The 26,333-nt window shown below is 37.3% G+C and overlaps 1 protein-coding gene across 1 annotated transcript in view; it reads left to right on the top strand.

Annotated features, from left to right (window-relative positions):
* Positions 1-26,038, top strand: part of IL1RAPL1 (interleukin 1 receptor accessory protein like 1) — a 1,192,989-nt gene extending 1,166,951 nt beyond the window's left edge. Inside the window, exons 10-11 of the mRNA XM_055337995.1 lie at positions 24,701-24,871; positions 25,320-26,038. Coding sequence (XP_055193970.1) covers positions 24,701-24,871; positions 25,320-26,038 — 890 coding nt within the window. The remainder of the gene's footprint in view (positions 1-24,700; positions 24,872-25,319) is intronic.
* The last annotated feature ends 295 nt before the right edge of the window (positions 26,039-26,333 follow it).

The raw sequence follows: 26,333 nt of genomic DNA on the forward strand, positions 1-26,333 counted from the left end.
TCATGGAACTCGTAATAATGATTTGCCCCCTCCGATCAGTTGTGAATATGTGTGCGCTCTAAGAGGAATTTGAAGTCCAGAAACCACCCATTACAGGACTTAAGTTTTTTTTTTCGATTTGATTGTTTGAGAGTGATCCATACATAAGGTAAATTTGCAATAGAGGAAGCATATGCAAACTGATGTACAAAGTGCAGATGGTCACGGTTTCTTGATCATATTCATACATTTTTTTTCCATGACTGTCACTGTTGCACTAAGTGGCACACTTAGTGTGGAGTGAAGGAAAATGAAGGGACCAGCCATGCCCCCACTTTTCCAGGACCCTCTGGAATAAATACACGGATAGAATTATAGGTTGTCAGGCTCATGAGGAGGAGCACTTTATCCAGGCTGTGCAATCCTCTGCCTTTCTCATGAGGGTGAAGACCGTACTGCAGCACGAGTGCGGTTTTGTAAATTTTTCAGTCTTTATTTGCACTTGTTTCTAACTTTTTTGCCTGCATGTGCCAATTATTAAATGTTTTGGCTACTACTTCAGAGAGATATGAGAAAATTGTCAATGTAAGGGCTATTGTTGAATGAGTACCAAGCAAAGGGCTCGGCATTCTTAAATCATTCTTGCTAAGGCTCAGAAATTTCTGAGGTCAATATTACACTCTCCATTTTACTGGTAGGCTACTGAGGCTCCCAGAGATTAGATAACATACTGATGAGGGTAACGCAGGCATTACTATAAGTGGCTAAGATGGGATTTGAAAATAGGTCTATATCCAAAGTTTTTATTTTATTGAAGCCTGAGTCCCTACTGTTTTGTGCCTTTTAAAAATTTAATACATTCATTACAATCTAAAGATCTGATGTTGTTTGTACAGTTGGCACGGTAGAAGATGTTTGAAAAAGCAGATTAACTGAACATCTCACCTGATCTATTAACCCTGTTTTGAATACATTTAGTTTGTGTTCTGAATGAGATCAGTGATTTTCCCCAAACTATCAATTTCCAGTGCAGTTTTTATTTGTCGTGTTCTGAATGGTAGAAGATTCTGGATCATTTATATGCCTTTGAACCTCAGTCACATCCCCTTAGATCTTTCTACACATGCTAGTATGGTTGAGTAATTATCTATTTTTCCATTGGTGCAAACTTTCTCTGACATCATCAATTCCCATTCTTCATAGCTCTCCCACAGTCCTTTATTCTTCCAAAGAAAAGATAACTGTTAAAAAGAGATCCCAGGCTTTTCATACTCTTGACTTAGCTTTAAAAAATGTAATTCAGGGCAGCCCGGGTGACTCAGCAGTTTAGCGCCGCCTTCAGCCCAGGCGTTGGGCTCCCAGCATGGGGCCTGCTTCTGCTTCTCCCTCTGCCTGTGTCTCTGCCTCTCTCTCTCTCTCTCTCTCTCTCTCTCTCTCTCATGAATAAATAAATAAAGTCTTTTTAAAAAAATAAAAGTGTAATTCAGAAGTCAAAAGTTTAGTGATGCCTTCTTAATTCTTGGCCACCACATTAGCTCCCCTAAAAGGGGAGTACATGAAATACTCTTGGATATAAGGAAAGACAAAGAGTATGAAGAAGAATAGGGAAAGTTTAGTTAATATTTTGAAGCAATGTCTTACTCTGGTGATATGATAATAATAGATTCATCGACTATTTGTTGAATATTTATGAAATAGCAAGTGCTGTGTTGGCTACTTGGTTGATAGAGAGAATCACACAATTAGAAAAACAGAGTTTAAGCCCAGATCCAAATAACTCCAAATTCCAATGATATCAGCCATTCTATCAGACTGGGAGATGGAGTATTTGGTGTCAGGGACACATCCATGCAATTCCTTTTGGGTCATATGATAGGCATTCCCTGACTCTATCAGTTCTGTATCAGAAAGATTCTGTTTTCCTCAATCGTTGTCCCCCTCTACATAACTTTAACTTTCATTATTTCCTCTGGACCCAGGTCCTAGCTCTTCTCATTCTACAATATCCACTCTTACAACCCTATCTTCAATTGCATTAACACACAAATAGCCTCTAAATCTAAATGTCCTTCTCCCAATTATCTTGTTTTATTATCACCTAATTGCACTTCTTGAAAATAGGCTATTTTCTCACTCTTAATTGCAGTTACTTGTCCAAGCTTCCTACACTACGTTCTTGGTCTTCATTGTCTACCCTTCCATTTTATCCTCCACACTCAGCCAGATTTTTCTTTTTCAGTACACATTTACTGTGATTCTTAACACAAAAAAGAGGCATGCCTGTATGGTGCCTGCCAGAGCCAGTCCAGGCTTTTTAGCTTAGAAAACAACTGCCATTGCAGGGTGACCCAAATTATAATTGTATCCTTGCCACCTCTGTGGAAATGACCCGGCAGAGTTCCAGTTAGAATGAGATGCTGGTCTTTGGAAAAACAAAACTGTTGAGAACTAACCCAAGACAATGCAGCAGTGCATAATTCTAAGATCTTCTTGGTAAATGAGGTAACTATAATGGTTAGGGGTAGGCAAAGGTTAACTACTCTCCCACCACCTTGGTTTCATGACATACTGAAAGAAAATTTGGACAAATTCTGTTGCATATGCATTTATTAACAAACAAACACATAACTCATTCTGTAAACTGAGAGAAGTTCCAACACTGTTGTGTATGTGTGTGTGTGTGCGTGTGTCTGTGTGTGTTCCCAAAAAACTGACAAGAAAGTTTCCCGTGAGGCAAATGTGACAGTATACCGGTGGCAGGGTTAGGCTCATTATGTAATAACATCTAAGAATATTCTTCATCTGGACACAGGGCCATTTTGGAATCATGTCTGGAAAAGTTTCTCTAAGGGGGCAGGCCAGTGGCCCCACTAGATACTTGTAGGGGTGTGACGTGTCTCTACATAATATGAAATAATCTGAGTGTCTTGTATAGCGCTAGTTTTACCATGGAGAGTCCATTTCCAAGACCCATTATAATTAGTAAAAAGCCATTAGTTTTAGCAATCAAATTTGATTTCTAACATCAATTGTGGTAATTAACAAAATATCTACTTTTGATCAGAAATAAAGATAGTCGAAGTGCTTGTAGAGGCTGCCTCTGGAATGTTGCCTTATTCTAATTAAATACTCGCTGACCATCCTGACAAAGGCAACCTGCTGTCTCTAGAGTAGAACTTATACTAATACAGTATACCAGTGTCTATACTGGAACAAGTACAAAGAAAATAGAGTTATCATGATGACATCTGAGTCCTTTGCTTCTCCATGCTTCTCTGGGATTTCCCTTCTACTTTTGTTTAAAGCTTATATAAACATAGCCCTTCCTTCCTCCCTCCCTCTCCACCTTTCCCCTTCCTTCCTTCTTTTCTTCCTTCTTCTCTTCCTGTCTCTCCTTCTCTCTCTCATACATCGTTCATGTTTTACTTCTGACTTCTAAAGATTTCCCGTATCATCTCAAGGTCCACTTATTTTCTCCTTTATCTTTACAAAAATGGCACTGTAAACACATCTGAAATAGTCCTTTTTCTTTTGAGTAATGAGTGCTCACTGGTGAATGCTTAACTACTTGTAGGACACGTGATTTCAAAGTTCCTTATCTCATTTATTTATTCCCGTTAAAGAAAGGCTCAAAGCCAAAGCCATGAAGAAAATAATTATTCCTTCCAAATTTTGGAAGAATGTCTAGATTTTGGAACTGGCTCTGCAAATAAAAAAAATAAATGAGAGGCATGTAAAGAAGAACAAAGTTGTAAAGCTAGAAGTAGTCCATTAATAAGAGAACCCAGGGAACACTGGCTCTCCTACATGATTATCACATCAGTAGATATGGGTAAGGTAGTGCCTAAGTTTTCATGAGTAATTAACTTATGTGAACAAACTCAAGGTTTCATTTTGTGGAGAGGATCTAGTGCTAGACAAGGTGAATCTACTTTCTGTTTGTTTCTCTCAGAGTGCAAATGGTTTCGATTTTGGTTTTTATCCCCTGACTATGGGGTATGAGGTACAAGCTTACTTATAATCATAGTGGAGCAAGCTTATAAGAACACAGTAATCAATATTTTCAAGATGAAAAAGAGAGCCCTTCTGGTTCTACTTTAAGAGTTATTACAGGTATTGGACAAAATGAGTTAGAGCAATCTTTTATAATCTCCACCCCTTGACCCTTGAAAAATGTGAACATCTGTTCCATTTCAGGCATATGTAACAAATTGGTATGTACGTAATCTTAGGTCATAGAATTTATTTTCCTTTCTCCTTCAATTACAGGGTTACTATCAATAGTTCCAGGAACTATTGTCCTCAGGTCCATCAGTGAAGCAGCACTTCTGTAAATCATTTAGAAACTCTGTAGGAGTTTTTTGCTTTTGTTTTTGTTTGGTTGGTATTTGATAATTTGCACACAGATGAACAATCTAGAATGTGTTTTTGGGTTCCAGAAGGAGAAACCTGTTGCTTTTAGTATACAATTTGCCTAAAGTCATAGACTGCTAAGTGCTAGGAAATTAGCCCTCTCATCTCAAATCCCGTGTTCCCTGTATACCATTCTACTAACTCTTACCCTCTTAAGATTTCTAGCATCTACACTGCCCACTACTCCCTCAAGGATGCAAGGGAAGGAAATTAATGTCAACTGAAGATCTCCTTTGGGCCAGGCATTTTGCTATATGGTGGGGTCCCATTTCATGCTAGATATCTACTTTAGGAAGGTGCTATTTTATAGATGAGGGAACGTAGACTCAAATGAGTGAAATTAAAATTAATGGCAGTCAAAATTTGACCTCAGCTACTGTTTTTTTAAAATATTTTAATTAGTGTCACATTTCAATGTTTGAGACCCTGTGGATTCAAATAGTCCAGAAAAGTACCAAGTAACAAAGCATGTACACTAGAACAATATTGCAAAAATTGCACAGTGTAAAACTCAAGCAGCTTTATTTTATTTTAGAATACAATTGTCAGATATTGACATGACAGGATCAAAATGAAAGGTGAAATTTATTAAAACTATGATATTTGATAATCACAAAATCAGTATATTGAGATTATATGACTAATGTTTATTCAATGATATCCATTTCTATATTTTTTTTACTAAAAATTTGTTTCTTCTTGGGAATGTAAGAAAACATAAAGGTGAATCTGAGACACAAGGAAGAAATGTGGCTTAATTTTAAAAAATTATTTATTCAAATTATATCAATGTTAAGTTTTTAAAAGATTTTATTTATTTGTCAGAGAGAGAGAGAGCATGAGAAGGGATAGCAGCAGGCAGAGGCAAGGAAAGAAGAAGAAGCAGGCTCCCCAATGAACAGGAAGCCCAATGAAGGGCTCAGTCCCAAGACCCTGGGATCATGACCTAAGATGAAGGCAGAAACTTAACTGACTGAGCCACCCAGGCATCCCTCAATGCTAATTTTTAATGATCACGTATTTTTATGCTAGTTTGCCCCATGTAAACACAGAAAGTCATCTTTTAAAATGATTTTAAGATTTTATTTATTTCTTCCTTTGAGAGAAAGAGAGAGCCAGCACTTTTGTGAGGGGAGGAGCAGAGACGGAGGGAAGGGGAAAGGGAGAGAATCCCAAGCTGACTCCTTCCTGAGCTCAGAGCCGGTTGCAAGGCTGAATCCCATGACCCTGAGATCATGACCTGAGCCAAAACCAAGAGTCAGACATTTAACTGACTAAGCCACTCAGGTGCCCCCAAATCACCTTCTAACATAAAACACATGATTCATCATTGAGTTCACTGCAAGCCTCATTTTGGTGACCCCATTTGCTGAATGATGGCCTCTGTCACTAGTCAGTTTTATATATGTAAGTTAAAAATATTTGAGAATAATTTTTTAAATGGCCAGCTGCCAATAACATCTGACAACTGTTCAGTAGATATTTAATGGTTAAAAATTCCCAAAGACCTAAATGTCAATCTCAAGCCATTTATATTATCAGTAGCTCTCTTTCCTAGCCCAGATCCAATATAAGCACCACCTTCATCTTGAGAATGGAGAGAATGGAATCAATCTCCAATCTACATTTTCTTTTTAAGATTTTATTTATTTATTTATTTGAGAGAGAGAGAGAATATGAAGTGAGTGCATGAGTGATGGGGAGGTTCAGAGGGAAAGGAGAGAGAGAATCCCAAGCAGGCTCCACCCTGAGCACTGACCCTGAGATCATGACCTGAGCCAAAACAGAGTCACTTAACCGACTGAGCCACACAGGCACCTCTCTAATCTATATTTTCTTAAAAGTTTCATTGTTCTAAAAAATCCATGAATCCTCTAACTTCTCAGTCCTCCTAAGGAGCATTGACTAATATTCTCTCATATGTCAAAGAGAAAAATATTTATCATTGTTCCAAACTACTCTTTCATTGCTGATTGTTCCATATTTCCCTTCTCTCATCAAAGTTTCTTTAAATACTATTTTAAATTCATAGTTTTATTCTTAACTCTCCAGAGTCCAAACTTCTTTTCCCCCCCTCAAATATATTTTTTAAATAGAAATATAGTGGCTGATTCAGTCAATGGAAGGAGAAAATTCTACTGAACCAGCTGGTGGACTTCAAGTAATAAAAGTAACTAGCTGATAGATAGAGCTTGCTGTTTTTTTTATTCCCCCCTCCCTCAGATTTATTGAGTTATAATTGAAATTGTGTAAGTTTAAGGTACACAATGTGATATATATATATATATATATATATATATATATATATATATGAGAGAGAGAGAGAGAGAGAGAGAGAGAGATTGTGAAATGATTGCTACAATAATGGTCATTAACAAACCTATCACCTCACATAACTGCTATTTTTTGTCATGACATTTAAGACCCAATCTCTCAGCAACTGTCAAGTATATAAAATATAGTATTGTTAATTATATATTATATCCCTAGAATTATTTGTCCTATAGCTGGAAGTTCATACCCCTTGACCAACATCACTCCCTTGCCCCTACTCCCCAGCTCCTGGCAACCACCATTCTACTCTGTTTCTGAGATCAGCTGTTTTTATTCCACATGTAAGTGAGACCATACAGTATTTTACAGTCTATCTTTTTCTGACTTTTGGTTAGCATGATAGCTTCAAAGTCTAGCTAAGTTGTTGCAAATGGCAAGATTCCCTTCATTTTTATGGCTGAATAATATTCTGTTATATATATCAACCACATTTTCTTTACCCATTTGTCCATTGATGGACACTTGGGTTGTTTCCATGCCTTAGCTATTGTGAATAATTCTGAAGTGAACATTGGGGTATAGATATCCCTTTGAGATAGTGATTCTATTCCCTTCAGACATATACCCAGAAGTATAATTGTTGGATCATATGGTAGTTCTATTTATAATTTTTTGAGGAAACTTCATACTCTTTTCCATAGTAGCTGCACCAGTTTATATCCTCACCAGCAGCAAACAAGGGTTTTTTTTTTCTACATCCTTGCCAACACATGTTATCTCTTGTCTTTTTGATAATCCTAACAGATGTGAGATGAGATCTCATTGTGGTTTTTATTTTCATTTCCCTGATGATAACTGATATTGAGCATCTTTTCATGTACTCAATGGCCATTTGTATGCCTTTGGAAAAAATTTCTGTTTGGGTCTTCTGCCCATTTTGTATTGGATTATTAATCTTTTTGATGTTGAGTTGTATGAATTCCTTATGTACTTTGAAAATTAACCCTCCCCTTATCTGATACATAGTTTGCAGATATTTTCTCCCATTCCATAGGTTGCCTCTTCATTTCCTGATTGTTTCACTAGCCGTTCAGAAGCTTTTCTGTTTGAGGTAGCCCCACTTCTTTATTTTTGCTATTGTTGTTTGTGCTTCTTGTAATATATCCAAAGAATCATTGCCAGGGCCAGTGTCAAAGAGCTTTTCCCTGTTTTATTGTAGGAGTTTTATGATTTCAGGTCTTATATTTAAGTCTTAAATCCATTTCAAGTTAAAATTTGTGGCCGGTATAAGACAGGTCCAACTTCATTCTTTGTCACGTGGATATCCAGTTTCCCAACACCATTTATCAAAAAGATGATCTGTTTCCCAATGATCACTCTTGGCCTCCTTGTCAAATGCTAGTTTTCTGTATATATATAGTTCTGGACTCTCAGTTTTGTTCTAGTAGTCTATGTGTCTTCTTTTTTTTTAATGCTAGTACCATACTGGTTTTTCTTACTATAAGTTTGCTGTATAGTTTGCAATCAGGAAGTATGATGCCTCCAGTTGGGCTCTTCTCTCACAAGATTACCTTGGCTATTCAGGGTGGCTTCTTTTTTTGGTTTCAGAGGTAGAGTTTAGTGATTCATCAGTTGCATATGACACCCAGTGCTCATTCCACCAAGTCCCCTCCTAAATGCCCATCACCCAATTACCCCACCCCTTCACTCACCTCCCCTCCGGCAACCCTGTTTGTTTCCAACAGTTCAGAGTCTCTTGTGGTTTGTCTCCCTCTCTGATTTTGTCTTTTTCCCCCTCCCTTCCCCTATATTTATGTGTTTTGTTCCTTAAATTCCACATATGAGTGAAATCATATGATATTTGTCCTTCTCGGACTTATTTTGGTTAGCATAATACCCTCTAGTTCCATCTACATTGTTGTGAATGGTAAGCTTTCATTCTTTTTGATGGCTGAGTGATATTCCACTATATCACATCTTTATCCATTCATCTGTTGATGGACACCTGGGCTCTTTCTATAGTTTGGCTATTGTGGATAATGCTGCTATAAACATTGGGGTGCATGTGCCCCTTCAAATCACTGTGTTTGTATCCTTTGGATAAATACCTAGTAGTACAATTGCTGGATTGTGGGGTAGCTCTATTTTTAACTTTTTTTTTTAAGATTTTATTTATTTATTCATAGACACACACACACACACACACAGAGGCAGATTTTATTTATTTATTCATAGACACACACACAGAGAGAGAGGCAGAGACACAGACAGAGGGAGAAGCAGGCTCCATGCAGGGAGCCCGACGTGGGACTCGATTCCGGGTCTCCAAGATCACACCCCAGGCTGCAGGCGGCACCAAACCGCTGCGCCACCCGGGCTGCCCTATTTTTAACTTTTTTAAAAAAAAGATTTTATTTATTTATTTGACAGAGAGAGAGAGAAAGAGAGAGCACAAGCAAGGGGAGCAGTAGAGGGAGAAGCAGGCTCCCTGCTGAGCAGGGAGCCCGATGTGGGGCTTGATCTCAGGATCCAGGGATCATGACCTGAGCTGAAGGCAGATGCTCAAGTGACTGAGCTACCCAGGCACCCCTATTTTTAACTTTTTGAGGAACCTCCATACTGTTTTCCAGAGTAGCTGTACCAGTTTACATTCACACCAATAGTGTAATAGCATTCCCCTTTCTCCACATCCTCACCAGCATCTGTTGTTTCCTGACTTGTTAATTTTAGTATTCAGGGTCTTTTTAAGTTCCATATGAATTTTAGGATGGTTTCTTCTATATCTCTGAAAAATGCCCTTGGAATTTTGATAGGGGTTGTATTGAATTTGTAGATGGCTTTGAGTAGTATGGACATTTTAATAATATTAATTATTCTGATCTGTGAACATGGGATGTCTTTTCATTTGTGTCTTCAGTTTCTTTTATTAATGTCTTATAATTTTCAATGTATAGATCTTTCACCTCTTTGGTTAAATTTATTCCTCAGTATTTTATTATTTTTGATGCTACTGTAAATGAGATTATTTTCTTTGTTTTTTTTTCCAGATGATTTGTTGTTATTGTATAAAAACATAACAGGTTTTTACATGTTGGCTTTGTATCCTGAAACTTTCCTGAGTTTGTTGAATAGTTGTAACAGGTTTTTTGTGGAGTCTTTAGGTTTTATTATATGTAAAATCATGTTATCTGCAAAGAGAAAATTTTACTTCTTTTTTTCCTATTTAAGTGCCTTTTATTTCTTTGCTTAATTGCTCCAGCTAGAACTGCGAGTACTATATTGAATAGGAGTGGTGAGAGTGGACACCCTTACCTTGTTCTTGAATTTAGAAGGAAATCCTTCAGCTTTCATTGAGTATGATCGTAGCCGTGGGTTTGTGAGATATGGCCTTTATTATGTTGAGGTATGCTGCTTCTAAAACTAATTTACTGAGAGCTTTTACAATGAAATTATACATTTTTTGTCACACTCTTTTTCTGAATCTATTTACAAGATCATATGATTTGTGTACATCATCTTATTTTTTTAAGATTTTATTTATTTGTTCATGAGAGACACACAGAGATAGGCAGAGACAGAGGGAGAAGCAGGATCCTCACAGGGACCCCAATGTGGGACTCGATCCTGGACCCTGGGATCACACCCTGAGCTGAAGGCAGACGCTCAGCCACTGAGCTACCCAGGCATCCCTGTCCTTCATCCTATTAATGTGGAATATCATGTTTATTGATTTGCATATATTGATCTATCCTTGCATCCCAGGGTTAAATCTCACTCGACCATGTTGTATTATCCTTTTAATGTGCTGTTTAATTTGGTTTGCTAGTATTTTGTCAAGAATTTTTGTATCTATATTCATTAGATATATTGGATATTTCTGGCAGAGTATGTCAGAATATTGGATATTTCTGATGAATACTACAAGGAACAACTACAAGGGATGTTTGTCATAATCTTATCTGGCTTTGGTATCAAGATAAATCTGGCCTCATAAAATGAGTTTGGGGATATTCCATCCTCTTCAATATTTTGGAAAAGTTTGAGAAGGATTGGCATTACTTCTTCTTTAAATATTTGGTAGACTTCCTCAGTGAAACCATCTGGTCCTAGGCTTGTCTTTGTTGGCAGTTTTTTTACTACTGCTCCAATTTCTTAGCTATTGGTCTGTTCAGATTTTCTATATCTTCACAACTCAGTCATGGGAGGTTGTGTGTCTCTGGGAATTTATCCATTTTTCCTAGGTTATCCAAAGTGTTGTCATGTTATTGTTCATCATATCCTCTTGGGGTCCTTTGTATTTCTGCAATGTATTTCTTTCTCATTTATAGCTGTGTTTATTTAACTTTTCTCTTTTCTTCTTGGTTAGTCTAGGTAAATGTTATCAATATTGTTTACCTTTTAAAAAACCCAACTTTTCATTTCATTGATTTTTTTTCTATTGTCTCTCTATTCTGTATTACATTTATTTCCTTTCTTTAAGATTTTATTTATTTACTCATAAGAGATACAGAGACAGAGAGAGAGAGAGAGAGGGGCAGAGACACAGGCAGAGGGAGAAGCAGGCTCCCTGGGCTGAAGGCAGTGCTAAACTGCTGAGCCACCCAAGCTGCCCTGTATTTCATTTGTTTCTGCTGTAGTCTTTATTATTTCCGTCTTCTACTAACTTGAGGTCAGATTGTTCTTCTTTTTCTAATTCCTTGAGGTATAATTTAGATTATTTATTTGAGATCTTTCTTTTCTCTCAGATTCAGGTATTTATCACTATAAATTTTCTCCTTAGAACTGCTTTGCTTCATCTCAATTTTTGTTGTGTTGTATTTCCATTTTTGTTTGTCTCAAGATATTTTCTGATTTACCCTTTGCTTTCTTCTTGGACCTATCACTTGTTCAGGAGTGTATTATGTAATATCCACATATTTGTGAATTTTTCCATATTCTTGCAAACCTTTGTGGTCAGAAAAAAGATACTTCATATGATATTGTAGCCCAACATATGATCTATCCTAAAGAATGTTCATGGGACACCTGGGTGGCTTAGCATTTGAGCATCTGCCTTCAGCTCAGGGCGTGATCCCAAGATCCGGGATCGAAACTCACATTGAGTTCCTTGCAGGGAGCCTGCTTCTCCCTCTTCCTATATCTGTGCCTCTCTCTGTCTATGTTTCTCATGAATAAATACATGAAATCCTTTTAAAAATGAAGAATGTTTATTCATTGAGAAAATGAAGAATGTTTATTCATTGAGAAGAATGTGTCTTTTGCTACTTTTGCTGGGATGTTCTTTTTATCTGTTAGGTCCATTTGGTCTACAGTGTTCTTTAAATCTACTGTTTAATTATTAACTTTTTATCTCAATGATATATCCAATATTAAAAGTGGGGTATTGAAACCTGCTAATATTATTATATTGCTATTTTCCCCTCAGCTCTGCTAATATTTGCATATTTACATACTCCCAATATTGGGTGTATATATATTTACAGTTATCATATCTTCTTGATGAATACCACAATATAGTATACAGTGACCTTCTTTCTCCTGGTAACCAGTTTTCATCACAAATCTATTTTATCTGGTATAAATATAGCCACTCTTGTTTTCTTTTAGTTGCCATTTGCAGGAAAATCTTTTTCCATTCTTTCACTTTCAGCCTATGTATGTCTCTAAAGATAAAGTGAGGGCAGCCCTGGTGGCTTAGTGGTTTAGCGCCTTCCGCCCAGGGCATGATCCTGGAGACCCGGGATTGAGTCCCACGTCAGGTTCCCTGCATGGAGCCTGCTTCTCCTTCTGCCTGTTTCTCTCTCTCTCTCTTTGTGTGTGTGTGTGTATCAAATAAATAAAAAATCTTAAAAAAATAAAGTGAATCTCTTGTATGCAGCATATTGTTGGATCTTTTTTTTATTATCTATTCAGCCACTCTTTGTTGCTTGATTGGAGAATTTAATCCATTTATGTTTAAAGTGATTATTAAAAGGTAAGGACTTACTATTGCCATTTTGTTAGTTATTTTCTGTTTGGTTTGTTTTTCCTCCTCTTCCTCTCTTGCTCTCTTCTGTGATTTTTTTTAACTCATATGCTTTAATTTCTTTGTCTTTAACTTATGTGTATCTACTCTAGGTTTCTTCTTTGTGGATACCATGAGGTTTACAGGAAACATATAATAGATCTAACAGACTATTTTAAGTTGATGACAACTTACCTTCAATTGCATACAGAAGTCTACATTTTTACTTTCCTCCTCCCATAATTTATGCAATTGTCATAATTTACATATTTTTATATTGTGCATCCATTAAGAAATTATTATACCTATAGTTATTATTTTTAATTTTATTTTAATTCCAGTGTAGTGAACATAGAGTATTATTAGTGTCAGGTGTACAATATACTGATTCAACAGTTCCATTTACTGCTCAGTGCTCATCAAGATAAGTGTACTTTGAATCCTCTTCACCCATACTCTCATCCACTCCCCCTCTGGTAACCATCTGTTTGTTCTCTATAGTTAATAGTCTGTTTTATGATTTGTCTTGTAGTTATTTTTTTCTTAAGTTTTTTATTATATTTTATTATTTTATTTTAAAAAATATTTTATTTATTTACTCATGAGAGACACACAGAGAGAGGCAGAGATATAGGCAGAGGGAGAATCAGGCTCCTTATGAGGAGCCCAATGTAGGACTCGATCCTGGGACCCCAGGATCACGACCTGAACCGAAGGCAGAAGTTCAACCACCGAGCCACCCAGGCGTCCCAAGTTTTTTATCTTAACTGCAGTATAGTTAACAAACATTATTTTAGTTTCAGGTATACAGTGTCCTAGTTCAACAATTCTATACATCATTCAGTGCTCATCATAAGTGTATTTTTTAATTCCCATCACCTATTTCACCCATTCCCCCCATTCACATTCCCTCTGCTAACCATCAATTTGTTCTCTAGAGTTAAGAGCCTGTTTCTTGCTTTGTCTCCTTTCTCTTTTCTTTTCCCTTTGTTCATTTATTTTGTTTCTTAAGTTCCACATAGGAGTGAAATCACATGGTATTTGTCTTTCTCTCTGACTTATTTCACTTAGCATTTTCTGGCTCCATCCATGTTGTAGCAAATGACAAGATTTATTCTTTTTATGGTTGAATAATATTCCATTGTATATACATACCACATCTTTATCCATTTATCTATCAATAGACACTTGGGTGACTTTCATGATTTCATTATTGTAAATAATGCTGCAGTAAACATACAGGTGCGTATATCCTTTCAAATTAGTGTTTCTGTATTCTTTGGGTAAATACTAAATACTCAGTAGTGCAATTATCGAATCATAAGGTAGTTCTATTTTTAAATTTTTGAAGAACCTCCATACTGTTTTCCACAGTGGCTGCACCATTTCACATTCCCACCAACAGTGCACGAGGATTCCTATTTCTCCACATCCTCCTCAACACTTGTTTCTTGTGTTTTTGATGTTAACCATTCTGACAGGCATAGGTGATAGTTCTCTGTGGTTTTGATTTGCATTTCCCTGATGATGAGTGATGTTGTGCATCTTTTCACATGCTGTTGGCCATCTGTACATCTTCTTCAGAGAAATTTCTGTTCATGTCTTCTGCCCATTTTTAATTTGATTATTTGTTTTTTGTGTCGAACTGTATAAATTCTTTACACATTTTGGATATTAACCTTCTATTGGATATGTCATTTGCAAATAGCTTCTCCCATTCTGTAAGTTGTCTTTTAGTTTTGTTGATTGCTTTTTGTTGTTGTTGTTATGCTGAAGTTTTTTAGTTTGGTGTACCTCCAATAGTGTATTTTGGCTTTTATTTCCCGTGCCTCAGGAGCCCTATGTAGAAAAATGTTGCTACAGCTGATATTAGTCAAATTCCTGCCTGTGCTCTCTTACAAGATTCTTATGGTTTCAGGTCTCACATTTAGGTCTTTAATCTATTTTGATTTAATTTTTTGTATAGTGTCAGAAAGTGGTCCAGTTTCCTTCTTTTGCATGAAGCAGTCCAGTTTTTCCAACACCATTTGTTGAAGAGATTGTCTTTTTCCCATTGCATATTCTTGCTTCTTTTGTCAAAGATTAATTGACCATTTTGATAGCCATGGATTTTGACAGATATGTAGCCATATATAAACCCCTGCACTATAGTACAATCATGAGCCACAGGCTGCTGAGTTGGTTTATGATACTGTCATGGACAATTTTTTTTATTGGAGTTCAATTTGCCAACATATAGCATAACAGCCAGTGCTCATCCCATCAAGTGCCCCCCTCAGTGCCCATCATCCAGTCACCCCCACCCCCCGCCCACCTCTCTTTCCACCACCCCTTGTTCTTTTCCCAGAGTTAGGAGTCTCTCATGTTCTGTCTCCCTCTCTGATATTTCCCACTCATTTTATCTCCTTCCCCCTTTATTCCCTTTCACTATTTTTTATATTCCCCAAATGAATGAGACCATATAATGTTTGTCCTTCTCCGATTGACTTATTTCATTCAGCATAATACCCTCCAGTTCCATCCACGTCGAAGCAAATGGTGGGTATTTGTCGTTTCTAATGGCTGAGTAATATTCCATTGTATACATAGACCACATCTTCTTTATCCATTCATCTTCCGATGGAAACCGAGGCTCCTTCCACAGTCTGGCTATTGTGGACATTGTTGCTATAAACATTGGGGTGCAGGTGTCCCAGCATTTCACTGCATCTGTATCTTTGGGGGTAAATCCCCAGCAGTGCTAATTGCTGGGTCGTAGGGCAGATCTATTTTTAACCCTTTGAGGAACCTCCACACAGTTTTCCAGAGTGGCTGCACCAGTTCACATTCCCACCAACAGTGCAGGAGGGTTCCCCTTTCTCCACATCCTCTCCAATATTTGTTGTTTCCTGTCTTGTTAATTTTCCCCATTCTCACTGGTGTGAGGTGGGATCTCATTGTGGTTTTGATTTGTATTTCCCTGATGGCAAGTGATGCGGAGCATTTTCTCATGTGCTTGTTGGCCATGTCTGTGTCTTCCTCTGTGAGATTTCTGTTCATGTCTTTTGCCCATTTCATGATTGGATTGTTTGTTTCTTTGCTGTTGAGTTTAATAAGTTCTTTATAGATCTTGGATACTAGTCCTTTATCTGATATGTCATTTGCAAATATCTTCTCCCATTCTGTAGGTTGTCTTTTCGTTTTGTTGACTGTTTCTTTTGCTGTGCAAAAGCTTCTTATCTTGATGAAGTCCCAATAGTTCATTTTTGCTTTTGTTTCTCTTGCCTTCATGGATGTATCTTGCAAGAAGTTACTGTGGCCAACTTCAAAAAGGATGCTGCTGTGTTCTCCTCTAGGATTTTGAAGGTGTCTTGTCTCACATTTAGATCTTTCATCCATTTTGAGTTTATCTTTATGTATGGTGTAAGAGAATGGTCCAGAGTCATCTCAGCATCCCCAAACAAGTGCATAAAGAACATCTGAGTCATGAAGCCCCATATGGAGATGGTCTTGTGTTTAAGCAAGTCTGTGATCATTTTGGGTGTGGTGACAGTGGAGAGACACGTACCCAAAAGAGAGGTTTCCAAGGAGAAAGTACAAGGGAGAATGAAGGTTGGAACTAAATGTCACTGTGACCGTCATGAGAATATTTCCCCACACAATAGCACTGTAGATTAAGGAGAATGTTACAAAGAAGAAAATCTGAAGTTCCCGTCATCCAGAAAATCCTAGTAAAAGAAACTCAGTCACTACAGATCCATTTTTAAGATCCATTTACTTGATACACAAAGGCACCAGAAGTTCTTTTTTACAAACAGAATAAAGGGATGCCTAGGTGGCTCAGTCGGTTAAGCGTTCAACTCTTGATCTCAGCTCAGGTCTTGAGCTCATGGTCGTAAGTTCAAGCCCTGCATTGGGTTCCACTTAAGAATAAAAAAAAAAAGCCACAATTAGCACTGATGTTTTCCTATTTGATTTGATGATAATAGTTGGTAATATGACAAAATATAATTTTAAATATATCAGCATCACCATCTACAATTTGAAATTATTTTATGGGTCACATCACTTTAAAACAACATTCTTATAATTATGCAACAATTAAAAAGCATTTGAAGGAGTGAGGGTTTTTATTTTCTATTGTTTTATTCTATGAAATGATACTCTTTTATCAATTAGTCTTGACTGCCACTAATTTTCTCACTTGAAAAAATTAGATAAGTAGTTACATTAGTATTTTTTGTCTTTTATTATCACAATTGCAGTCACCTCTTGAGATCATGTTATAACAATATATAAGGAATACAGGATTTGGAAAATTAGGAAATTGTATTGTCCTGTATCACTGAAGTCATTTATTAAGTTCATTCAATGTTTCTAAAATAAACAAAGAAAATGTAAATGTGCATACACACATACAAACACAAATACAACTTAGGGCTAATTTGTACATGAAAGAAAGCCTTTTAATTCATTAAAAATAATTTGCTATTGAGGCGCCCAGGTGCCTCAGTCTGTTAAGTGTCTGTCTTCAGCTCAGGTCATGATCTCAGGATCCTGGGATTGAGCACATCAGTGGAGGAATCTGCTTCTTCCTCTTCCTCTGACCCTCTCCCCTGCTCATGCTCTCTCTGTCTGTCTGCCTCAAATGAATAATAAAATCTTAAAAAAAAACAATTTGTTTTTTAATTTTCTATTGTATGATATACTGAGAATATCATACAATATGTATACAATACATTGAAATATGGACTCATCCTCAGATCTTTATGAATTTTTTTTCTCAATTCCTGTATTACTATTGTTCACAGTGAGAAGTGTGTGCATTGTGTATAAATGTATGTATCTGGTGGTTAGGAAGTAAATAGTTAAATGATTCAACCCTAAAAAAAATTAATTGACCATATAATGGGTTTATTTCTAAGCTTTCTATCCTGTTCCATTGATCTATGTGTCTATTTTTGTGTCAGTACCATCGTGTTTTGATTACTACAGCTTTGTAGTATAACTTGAAATCTGGAATTGTGATAAATTGTGAAACCTCCAGCTTTGTTTTTCTTTTTCAAGATTCTTTTGGCTATTTGGCGGGTTTTGTGGTTCCATTCAAAGTTTTGGATTATTTGTTCTATTGCTCTTCTATACAACAGTAATGAAGCAACAGAAAGAGAAATTAAGAAAGCCCATTTACAATTACACCAAAAATATTAAAATGCCTAAGAATAAACTTAACCAAGGAGGTAAAAGACCTGTACTCTGAAAACTATGAAAGACTGATGAAAGAGGTTAAAGACAACACGAACAAAAGGAAAGAAATTTCATGTTCATGAACAAATATTGTTAAAATGTCCACACTACCTAAAACAATGTACAGAATTAATGCAATCCCTATCAAAATAACCAATAGTTATTTTCATAGAACTAGTATAAATAATTGTAGTTATTTTTAATATTATTTTGTTGATTTCTATACTAGAGATAAAAGTGATTTATACCACCATTACAGTATTAGGGTATTCTGAATTTGTATATTTACCTTTACCATTGAGTTTTATATTTTTATGTTTTCATGTTCTTACTTAATGTCCTTTCATTTCAACTTGAAAAACTTCCTTTAGCATTTCTTGTAAGGCAGATCTAGTGGTGATGAACTCCCTTGGGTTTTGTTTGTCTGGGAATGACTTTATCTCTCCTTAGTTTTGAAGGACTGCTTTTCTGAGTATAGTGCTCTTGTATTCTTGGTTGACATTTTTTTCTTTCATCACTTTGAATATTTTATCCCATTCCCTCCTGGCCTGCAAGGTTTCTACAGTTCAGTTTCTATAGTTTATTTAAGATGATTATTTTGTTTTGTTTTGTTTTGTTTTTTAAAGATTCTATTTATTTATTCATGAGAGACACACACAGAGAGAGGCAGAGACATAGGCAGAGGGAGAAGCAGACTCCCTGCGGGGATCCCAATGTGGGACTCAATCCCAGGACCCAGGGATCAAGAACTGAGCCAAAGGCAGATGCTCAACCACTGAGCCACCCAGGCGCCCCTCAGATGATTATCTTGAATTCTCTGTCAAACAAATTGTATACCTCCATTTCTTTGTGGTGGTTACTGTAACTTGATTAGTTTTCTTTGGTGTTGTGTTTGCCTGATTCTTCATGATCTATGTACCTTTGCATTGATGTCTGTGCATTTGAAGGAACAAACACCTCTTATAGTCTCTATAGAATGGTTTCAGCAGGTAAAGTCCTTCTCCTGTCTGTTTCCCAAGCCAGTGAGATTGCCTCCAGAGTTATAGTCATCCTGGGTTTGAGCCAATTTTGCGACTGTTTCTGGGTCTGCAGTGAGCAACGTGTTTGGCAGGCTTGTTACCAGGGGTTCAGGTGGTCAAGGACCTTCTCTGGTGCCTGGATGTATGGACCTGCCTCTAGTACTTTGCTCAGTAAAACAGTGTTTGTATAATTGTCCATTTCAAGGTCCAGAGTTGGAATCTTTAGTCAGCGGGCTTTTACCAGGTATGTGGACAGATATGGCTCCCAGCGGATCCCTGGGAGAGCAGCCTGATTACTCTCTGGGGCCCTGGGTAGACAGGACTTGCTCTGGACCATGGCTGAGAGTATTTATGCATGGATGTCTTATTTGGCCATTTTGCTGACATCAAACCCATTTTTCATTTTTTTTGTTAAACGTTGCAATCAGAATCGCTTGAAAGTCATGGGAAGAGTAAATCAATGACTATATTCGAATTTGTGCAAACTATTGCAGAGTATGTACACCAGCTGTTTTCCATCTTTGCAGTGAACAGAATTATAGTTAAGGATTTAAATTACAGAAAATAAAATTTAAAGAATAAAGTTTAGTATCTGTGCTGCTGAAGCGAGCACAAAGAATAAAGTTTAGAATAAGAAATATAGTCTTGTACTAGCCTATTATTATTTACCACTTTGAAGCTGTTTATAAACTTAAGTTGAATTGAAAAGATTGCAGACCCATTCTTTAAAAACATCATTTTGTTGTTTCAATGATTATAAAAATGTTGATTTTTCCAAATTTCTCCAGTCACATAAAGCTCAAACATGAAGATTAGTCAGTATATGTTCTCACAGATATTAAACCAAATTGAAAGGATGTTACCCAAGATTTCACATTCATCTGATAATTGGGAAAATGGAAGAAACCTTAGAATCCATATGATTTCGGGTCAGAGAACATTGCTGGATTTAGTATGGTATCTGGCGTGATGTTTGCAGTCTGATAACTTTTAAATCAGGCGTTTCCTTCTGGTAGTAAATAAATGCCCAGTCCATTTCTGCTCTGATATAGACTCAGGGGGAAAAAGGGGAATTAGATATCAATCAAGTGTTCCATTGATTGAGGATGCTGCTGCAGATGCTCACAAGGGGCTTTTGAGCCACATTTACTACCAAGATGATCTGCATGTGAGTGACTCCTTTTTATCCAAGAGATATCAGCTTAACCACTATAAATTTGTCCAGCTGACATAAAGAGATAGAAAACTGACTGAGGCCTTAGCACCAATTTCTGAGGTTCATTTAAGCCTAATACAGTTAATGTATATATTACTCTGGGCAAGAACCTACTTCCTTTTTGATGAAAGTGTGGATTTTCAGCTTCTTTGTTTAGAGTACATCCTCTGTAAGTATCAGCACCACTTATCATAGATCTGATGCTGCAGTGTTTAGTTTTGTTGTTGTCTGCTCAATTTCCTAGCAGCTGACTGCTGTTCTCTGATGCCTTTGAGCCTTCTGGATGCCTGTACCCTGTCCTAGAGCAGAGTTCCTCAAAGCGTAGTCCCTGGACCAGCAGCAGCGTTACCCAATATGTTGCTGTAAATGCAAATTCTTGGGGCTTCTGGATGGCATGGTCAGTTAGGCATCTGACCCTTGGTTTCAGCTTAGGTCATGATCTTGGGGTTATGAGTTTGAACCCCAGGTAGTGCTCCACACTCAGAGTGGAGCCTGCTTAAGAATCTCTCTCCCTCCCTGCCCCTCCTGCTCATTCTCTCTCTCTCTCTCTCTCTCTCTCTCTCTCTGCTTGTCAAATCAATAAGTAAATCTCTAAAAAATGCAAATGCTCAGGACTTACTCTAGAACTATTGAGTGGAACACTCTGGAAGTAGGGCTCAATAATCTGTATTTTTTTTAAATATTTTACTTATGTATATGACAGAGAGAGTATGTGTGTGAGAGAGCACAAGCAGGGGCATCAGCAGGCAGAGGGAGAGGGAGAAGCTGACTCCCCACTAAACAAGGAGCCCAATGTGGGGCTCAATCCCAGGACCCTAGGATCATGAGCTAAGCTGAAGGCAGACACTTAACTGACTGAGCCACGCAGGCGCCCCATATCAATCTATATTTTAGCAAGCTGTCCAAATTGTTGTCATTCATGCTCAAGTCTGAAAACGACTTTTTCAGAGGAGTTCACAAGGACTCTAAGATCTTCCCTTGGGTTACACTGAGAAAGTACAGTTCAAGGCTATTCCAAAGGAAACTTGTTAAATGCTGACCCCATAGCTCCTAGTAATTCCTTAAGGAGTTTAGGCAGCATGGAGTGTTATCTCCAAAGCCATTTCTCCTAGAAGATAGCCCAGGTCTTGAGAAAATCCCCACACTGGCTGTAAGATATAAGTCATGTGATATGCAAATGAAAGATTATTCATTTATTTAATCAACAGATCTGTTTGAGCATCTACTAAGCCCTGATGAGATATCTGAGTCAAGGATATTGTAGTCAAAGAAAAAAAAGATATGAGCACAATAATATTGTACATGGGAAAAAAAGATCACCTCCAAGTCAAAGATATCAGACTCACATTCAAAAGAAATCAACGATAGATCTAGTTGCTGGTGTTTTGACAATGAGTAACCATAAAGACTTTCCGAGATTCCATAAGCAGTGGTGATATTTGGGAAGATAAATTTTACAACTCTATGTGGAATGGCCCACAAGGAGAAAGAAACAGAGAGGAAGACCTACTAAAATAGAATTATAACAGCTAAGAAATGAGTAGGGCCTGACCCAGGATGGAAGTAGAATCCAAAGGACTTTTACCAATGAATGCTATAAGGTTATTAGTAATTAAAAAGGATAGGTGGAACATACGTCTGACATTTGGAGACTAAACAAGTGAGATTGTCCTGTTATCAAAGTGGAATAAAAGGTGAAGAACAGAGCTTGAGATGGGAAGCTTGTTTTGTTGTGAGCATGTTAAATGTGAGGTACACACTGAGCATCCAAATTAAAGGGTCCAGGTAGGATTAGGGTATGGTTGGTAGTTTACGAGAAAAAAAACAGGACTGCACATCTAAATTAGGAAGTTAGCTACATAGAAGTGATTATTGATGTCATAGGAGGAGAGGAGATGTTTAAGGGAAAGTGGGCTGAGAGAGAAATGAAGCAGGTCACAGAAAACATTGAGAGATAACAGCATTTCTGAGATATAAGAGAGATGTCCATGGAAGAGACAGGGACCCAGCATCATGTAAGCAATAGTGATATCAAGCTGGAATTTACCAGTATCAGTACCGTATCAGTGTTCACATCTTTTCTGAGTCATAAGTTCTCTGTTCCTATTGGTGTTCATATTGATCTGCTTTTCAAATATTTTTCACCTTAGAAAAGACAAAGGGCTAAGAATGAGGATCTAGTCATTACACTTCCCAGATCTGGGCAAACTTCAGTATGTTATATGGTATTTTGTAGCAAACTGGAAGGAAACAACCTTCAAGAAAGAAAATAGTATATGGGAGAAATCAGTCTATAATTCACAGTCTGGTTCAAGGAGTCCTCCCTTTGGCCCATGACCCCTGTACGACTCTTAGCAACATGTTTGTCCTCTAGAAATAAACTGTTGACTGACCTGCACCTACTAGATTGGAAGTTACTGACTGGGATTGTAAAGGAAGTCTTCTATCTCATAGATATGACATGTGAATATCTATTGAATGGACATTTTAATTAAATGTTAACTGGTAGGGTGCTTGGGTGGCTCAGTCAATGAAGCATCTGCCTTCAGCTCAGGCCATGATCCCGGGATCCTAGGATTGAGCCCTACGTTAAGCTCCCCGCTCAGCAGGAGAGTCTGCTTCTCCCTCTGCTCCTCCCTCTGCTTGTGCTCACTCTCTCTTTCTCAAATAAATAAATAAAACCTTTTTAAAAATAAGTAAATAAATTTTAATGTGTATTACACACTAGCTTTATTATGTACTATTTTCTATTATTTCTTACTCAACTAAAGTGTTTACATCAACAAAATGGTGCCACTATAGACTGCTGGCATATGTGAATGACCTGATGTAGCAAATGTAATCATCATTTTTTGGTGAAAATTGAATTTTATTTATAATATGTACTATTTCCTGATTGAAGAATAAAGAAAATACCAAATATCAGAGTATGGCATGTTTGGGATGATTGCTATTTTTCTAAACCTTCTTTTTTTTAAAGATTTTATTTATTTATCCATGAGAGACACAGAGAGAGAGGCAGAGACAGGCAGAGGGAGAAGCAGGCTCAATGCAGAACTCGATCCCAAGACCCCAGGATAACACCCTGAGCTGAAGGCAGATGCTCAACTGCTGAGCCACCCAGGCGCTCCTAAACGTTTTTTTAACCTAAAGCCTGGTTGTTGTTGTTGTTGTTGTTGTTTAATCTTCTATACCTAAAAGTTTTCTTTCAGACATCCTATAGTGGAGGTGTTAGTTTCTTATATACCTGTGTTAAAATCAGATGCAGTGAATAGTTCCGAGTTTGCCCTAATAAGTTGTAATTATAGGATAACTTCAAGATGGCTCAGGACTATCAGACCATTGAAATGAACACACCCATATGGATCTCTGAAAGTGAGCTATAGTCCCTGAAGTCAAAAAGAGTGCCCCAAAGCCACCCAGAGCAATAGTTAAGGATGTCCCTCTGTCTTTGATGTTTTATAACCCCAAAGTTTTAAGTATTCTGTGCCAAATACAAAGCTCATTTCATCCTGAAATTTAGGGCTGTTTCAGTTCAACTTGATGTGATAATTGAGTAATACACTGATAATCATCAGGGAAGTACAAAAGAGCACTAAGGATATTGGTATTTGGTAAACTCAGTATATTGGTAGTATTTAGATTTGAGGTGAGTTATGAATACTGATATCACATTCTGAAAATGCCTCAGATGAATGAGAGACTATCCAGAATATAAATGACTTATTTTAATTAGAAACAACAAATATGAAATTTGGGATGTTTAATGTTAAAAAATTAAGATAAAGATAATGCATGATGCTAGTCAAATATTTTAAGATTTTCCATGTAAAAATGGGAAAGAATAATGAAAGAAACAGATTTTAGAGCTAAGTTTCATTCCTTTATATTGTAATTTTTTATTCTCCTGGTCGAACTGGTAAACATGGTAAAAATATTTGGCAGTATTTTACATGTGAGATAAATGGAGATCAGCAAAACAATATGGTGTTCTAAAATAATTAATTCAATGAAATAATATTCTTAGTCCCCAAATCCAAGAACTGGCTCTCAGTGGAAAAGTAATTATTCCATGCTTGATTGTATTTTCTCCCTAACAGAAAATCAGTACAGTGCCCACAATCAAAATATCATTCCTCCATGGGCAAGCCAAGTGTAGTTTTCTTTTTTATCAACAGAGTAAAATGACTAAACGCAGGATTAGTTGAATGTACAATCATTTAGAGTAAGAACATACTATCAAACCAAGTGCCTTTTATAAGCAATCAAGAATCTCCATGACCTGTGCGTCAAAAATGTTGGAAGATCATTTCATCGCCCTTTTTGTTAATTTTCTTACTACTGTATTCACAACAACAACAAATAAAAATGTGACCCTTTATACCTCCACATTAGTTCCACAATATTTGGCATCATTTGAATTCCTATTGAAAATTAATAAAGGCTTCTTTCTTTGGTCTCCCCAAAGTAGGGCATTTAGAGATGTTTTTGAAAAGAGTTGAATGTTTTCATGTCCTAATATTTTCTTTGGAGAGTAGTGACTTCAACTTCACTTTGTAATGTTTTTGACAGACAATAAAGATTATGATGCATACTTATCATACACCAAAGTGGATCCTGACCAGTGGAATCAAGAGACTGGGGAAGAAGAACGCTTTGCTCTTGAAATCCTACCTGACATGCTTGAAAAGCACTATGGATATAAGTTGTTTATACCAGATAGAGATTTAATTCCAACTGGAAGTAAGTTAATGTTTTCATTTAAGAGTGTGCATATTCTTTGTCTGTGTGTCATCATTTTTTAAGGCAGAATTTTAACTTGCGGTTCTCTACATCCATCAAACATTGTATTTATCAGTGGCTCAAGAAAGAAATGTCATTATGTGTTTATATGAAACTTAATTTTTGAACCCCTGAGAAGCTAGTTCCATTATTCTATAAAGCATCTCCTTCTATGAGTCTTGACATTTGAAAAAACAAGCGCGAGATTTGTACCTAGGAAAAATATTTCTAATATTGAGAAAAGCAAGAGCCCATACTCTATTCACTGTGGTCATTGGTTATTTTCATCTTCTGAGGTATAACCCAGCAAGCAACAATTCTCACGTAACGTGTGAAAGAGAAGCTACTGGGGCTTTCTGGACCAGATGTTTGATCCAGTCATTCTGATCAACTCTTTTCTCTTTTGTAGCATACATTGAAGATGTGGCAAGGTGTGTAGATCAAAGCAAGAGGCTGATTATTGTCATGACCCCAAATTATGTAGTCAGAAGGGGCTGGAGCATCTTTGAGCTGGAGACCAGACTTCGAAACATGCTTGTAACTGGAGAAATTAAAGTGATACTGATCGAATGCAGTGAACTACGAGGAATTATGAACTACCAGGAGGTGGAAGCCCTCAAGCACACCATCAAGCTCCTGACGGTTATTAAGTGGCATGGACCAAAATGCAACAAGTTGAACTCTAAGTTCTGGAAACGTTTACAATATGAAATGCCTTTTAAGAGGATAGAACCCATTACACACGAGCAGGCTTTAGATGTTAGTGAGCAGGGGCCTTTTGGGGAGCTGCAGACTGTCTCGGCCATTTCCATGGCCGCGGCCACCTCCACAGCTCTAGCCACTGCCCATCCAGATCTCCGTTCCACCTTTCACAACACGTACCATTCACAAATGCGTCAGAAACACTACTACCGAAGCTACGAGTACGACGTACCTCCTACCGGCACCCTGCCTCTTACCTCCATAGGAAATCAGCATACCTATTGTAACATCCCTATGACACTCATCAACGGGCAGCGGCCACAGACAAAATCGAGCAGGGAGCAGAATCCAGATGAGGCCCACACAAACAGTGCCATCCTGCCGCTGTTGCCAAGGGAGACCAGTATATCCAGTGTGATTTGGTGACAGAAAAGCAAGGGACAACCTGTCCCTGGGAGCTTGAGTGGAGTCTGCAGTCCAGTGCCTGGAACTAAATCCTCGACTGCTGCTGTTAAAAACATGCATTACAATCTCTAGAACACGAGGAAAAACAGGGTCTTGTACATATGTTTTTGGCAATTTCTTTGTAGCATCAGTGTCTTCCTGTTTTACCATGTCTCTTACCATTACATTTTTTGACTTTGTTTTATATGTCATTGGAATTTGTAAATTTACATTTTTTTAAAGAAGAGACTTATGTGTAGATAGAAAACCCTTTTTT

The sequence above is a fragment of the Nyctereutes procyonoides genome, unplaced genomic scaffold (genome assembly GCF_905146905.1).
Source record: "Nyctereutes procyonoides isolate TBG_1078 unplaced genomic scaffold, NYPRO_anot_genome, whole genome shotgun sequence".
Classification (NCBI taxonomy): domain Eukaryota; kingdom Metazoa; phylum Chordata; class Mammalia; order Carnivora; family Canidae; genus Nyctereutes; species Nyctereutes procyonoides.